The sequence below is a fragment of the Chinchilla lanigera genome, unplaced genomic scaffold (genome assembly GCF_000276665.1).
Source record: "Chinchilla lanigera isolate Chin_1 unplaced genomic scaffold, ChiLan1.0 scaffold00010, whole genome shotgun sequence".
Lineage (NCBI taxonomy): Eukaryota > Metazoa > Chordata > Mammalia > Rodentia > Chinchillidae > Chinchilla > Chinchilla lanigera.
The window spans coordinates 34,049,998-34,053,405 of NW_004955411.1; the positions used below are offsets into that span (position 1 = coordinate 34,049,998).

Consider the following 3,408-nt stretch of genomic DNA (forward strand, 5'->3'; position numbering starts at 1 on the left):
AAAAAAAATAAAAAGAGACTACCTAATAGGGTGTCCTATTACACAGTGGAATACAATTATTTATTCCTTTGTTTAAAGCATTCACTCTCTCTTTAATGGATTAATAAAAGCAAGTAAAAAGACTGTTTCATTTAATGTGTACACACCATTATTCCAATGTAGTGCCGATAATGTAGGGGCAAAGGACCATCCATCTGCAGTAGATAGTGTTGAGTTTTTAAGAAACTTTCTAAATATTGTGGGTGGAAAACCATCACTAATGTAATGTTATCCAAACGACCCAAAGCAGCAAAAGAATCTGCAAATAAAGCATGCATCTGTGCGTCTTCACTCCCCACTTGGAGAATCTGTATAAATGAGAAGAAAACCATGGTTATGTAAGTTGTAAATTGGCATTAAAGAAAATATGCATGGGCTGCATGGTGTTGTCTAGAAGCAGATTAAATCTGGCTTAAGAGAGAAGTTATGAATTTAAACTCAACTGGTAGCAAAACAAAAAAATAAATGGTTCCATTATACAGTAGGAGATAAACAACAAAGACTGAATGTTAAAGGCCATCCTAATTGGCTGTTTGTAGACTTGGCCAGAATCCAGACAAAGAAGGAGATTTAGAGTATCAAAGTTGCAGTGCTTGCAAACATGAACTAAAGCCTTTCCTTATACTACCAACTATTTTCACTCAATTAAGGAACACCAAAGTTAACCAATAGCAAACAATCCATATGAAAACAAAGTACAGATGCTTTTACATATAGAGACTCAATCCAGTATTCATACCGTCCTAGGGAGATGGTCAAGACCAAGTAATTCAGTTTACAGGCATACGTAAGCAAGATCTAAATATAAGCAAGCAGAGTATTATTAGTCAAAAACAAGTCTTGACTTTACTTGATTAAATAAGGGTGTTTTACAAGAGTGTCATGAAATACTAGAAATCAACATGACTATAACAGCTTTCTAATACCACAGATTCACTGCCAAAGCATGATTAACCGCAATCAACTCTGCCTAAAACACGCTGTTGACCAACACTTTTTCAGAGGCCAAGATACAGGTCATAAAAACTTTTCTTTTACAGTTTACTACATACTTTCACAAACTACATACCTCCTTTTCTGGGATGAATCTGCTTGGTCCGTGTCCTAGTGGTCGAGGAATTCTAATTCCAAGTTCCTAGAAAAGCAAATTACACCATCAGGCCTCCAGCAGTAAACAACATTAACTAAGGATACAGAAATGGGAGGGAAAAACAACTAGTTGAACAGAGTCAAGTTTGTTGTGGTGTTTTGTTTTCTTGGCTATATATACATACCAACTCGTCCGTTTGCATCACACAGTTAATAACAGCTCATAATACAACTCTGACTAAAAACAATAAAACCTGTTTCACTAAACCAGAGTTTTGCATAAAGTACTTGGCAGAAAGTCTAGAACAGAAAGTTCAGTACACAGCAGCCAACTCTGTGGGCTGTCAGTGATACAAAATAAGACCAATGTGTTTGCACATCCAAAACAACCAAAATATCAATCCCTGTGCATCTTTTCAGGCAATACCTCCATGCAGAAATCTTAAACAGGAAGAAGTGTAGTCATTATTATGTTCACAACAACAGCTCACAGTAAGCAGAGGAATATGAAAAACTAGTTAAACCTCCAAAAGAGAAAGTACTACTGGGCATGTTTTCTCTGTGACTGAGTAAAACAAACTGAGGAAAACATTTTGTTTCTGTGTTTGGTTTAAATTTTCTTTAATAATAAGATGGCACCAACTGTGCTTATATTCTACTTTAGAGCAGTTCAAGTAATTCAGAAATAAACGGTTTTCTGTCAGTGAATCTAGTAAACAGGTTGGGGTGGGAGGGCGCTATGTTTTATCAACCTGGTCTCATTTAAAAATGTCTTAGACTTTATACAATAAAGATTAACCCTTGTTTATAAAATTACATGGAAATATTATTTCCACTCTTTCTCTACAATGTCCACAATTTCTTCATTATACATAGTGCAGATGCTCTCTTTTTAAAGGAAAATAGGAGGAGGCACACATGGCAGCAGCCCAAGAAATGTGGGCCAAACAGAATGCAAACCTTTTGAGCTGAATGGATTTAAAAATTTAGCAGCCAAGACAAAATGTAAAATAATCTCTATGAGGTAAAATCAAGATTCAAAGTAAGCTATATTTGCCAACTAAATCCATAAAGTTATATGTAAGTCAAACCTTTCATACTGGAGGTCATTCTTACTCTGATTAGTTTACTCTTATACTGAAGATAGTATATAAATTCTACTCTTCATTAGATGAGTCACAATTCATTTTAATATCCTCCAATAAATGCCAGCAGAAAACACATTCCTGTTATTCAGTATATGATCTCAGCACAAATGCAGGCATTTATGTAAAATGACAACTCTACTAGCCTTTCCAGTGGAATCTGTAATCCAAATATATACATTTTAAACAATTTACAGAGGGCAACATTGTAGGATTAAAGTCAGTATTTATCCCTTCTCATTTCTGTAATATTTAAAAAGTTATTTAAACAAAATGTTCTTTAGAGTAAACCTATTTTAAGGTTTTGTTACTCATTTTATAATTTAAAAGCTACTATACTTGGGTCTTCAGTATATGAAAAGTCAAACAGAGGAGAAATGTATTATTCAACAAATGATCTTCAGGCAACTGGGTAGTCACTCAGAAAAAAAGTGACGCTGGAGACCTAAATCATAGTTTACTCCACAACAAATCAGAATTAAATGTGAAACAAATAGAACTAAAAAACATACAGTATTAGTAGAAGACACTCAGGGAGTACAGGAGTAGGCCTAAGAATGCCACAAAACCCAGGAATCATAAAATACAACACTGACAAATTTGATGACAAAAGTACTTTCACTTAAACATGAATATAAAACTGGGAAAGATATTTGCAACTTATATAACAAACGGCTAATTTTAAAAATAAAGATTCCTAGAAAATCTCCAATCCTATACAAGTAAGCAAAGGACAAAGACAGTTCAAAGAAAAGGAACTACAAATGGCTGAAAAAGTGCTCAATATAGTAAAACAACTACAAGTTAATTATACCTAAATGTCATTTTCCTCCTAAAAGAAGATCAAAAGGTCTGGCAACAGGCTGTGTTGGAAAGAGGGTGGAGGAACAGTCCTGTTGCTTACACACTGCTGATGGGAGTATCTGGAGTGTGGGGGAGAATGAATACAAAGACTAAAGAATATATAACTTCTAGAGTAACTTGCAACACTGACCAGAATAAAAATGTATATCCTTTGAATCAACAATTCTATCCTAAGTGTTAACCTACAGATATACTCATATTTGTGAAATGTCATTATGTAAAAGGATAATCACTGCAACATTGTTTCTAATAGTACAAGACTGAAAACAAC

At 34.3% G+C, this 3,408-nt stretch overlaps 1 protein-coding gene across 1 annotated transcript in view; it reads right to left on the bottom strand.

Annotated features, from left to right (window-relative positions):
• Positions 1-1,174, bottom strand: part of Sesn1 (sestrin 1) — a gene marked incomplete at its 5' end in the record, with an annotated part of 17,186 nt that extends 16,012 nt beyond the window's left edge. The window contains 2 exon segments of the mRNA XM_013510807.1: positions 147-347; positions 1,109-1,174. Coding sequence (XP_013366261.1) covers positions 147-347; positions 1,109-1,174 — 267 coding nt within the window.
• Positions 1,175-3,408: the final 2,234 nt, after the last annotated feature.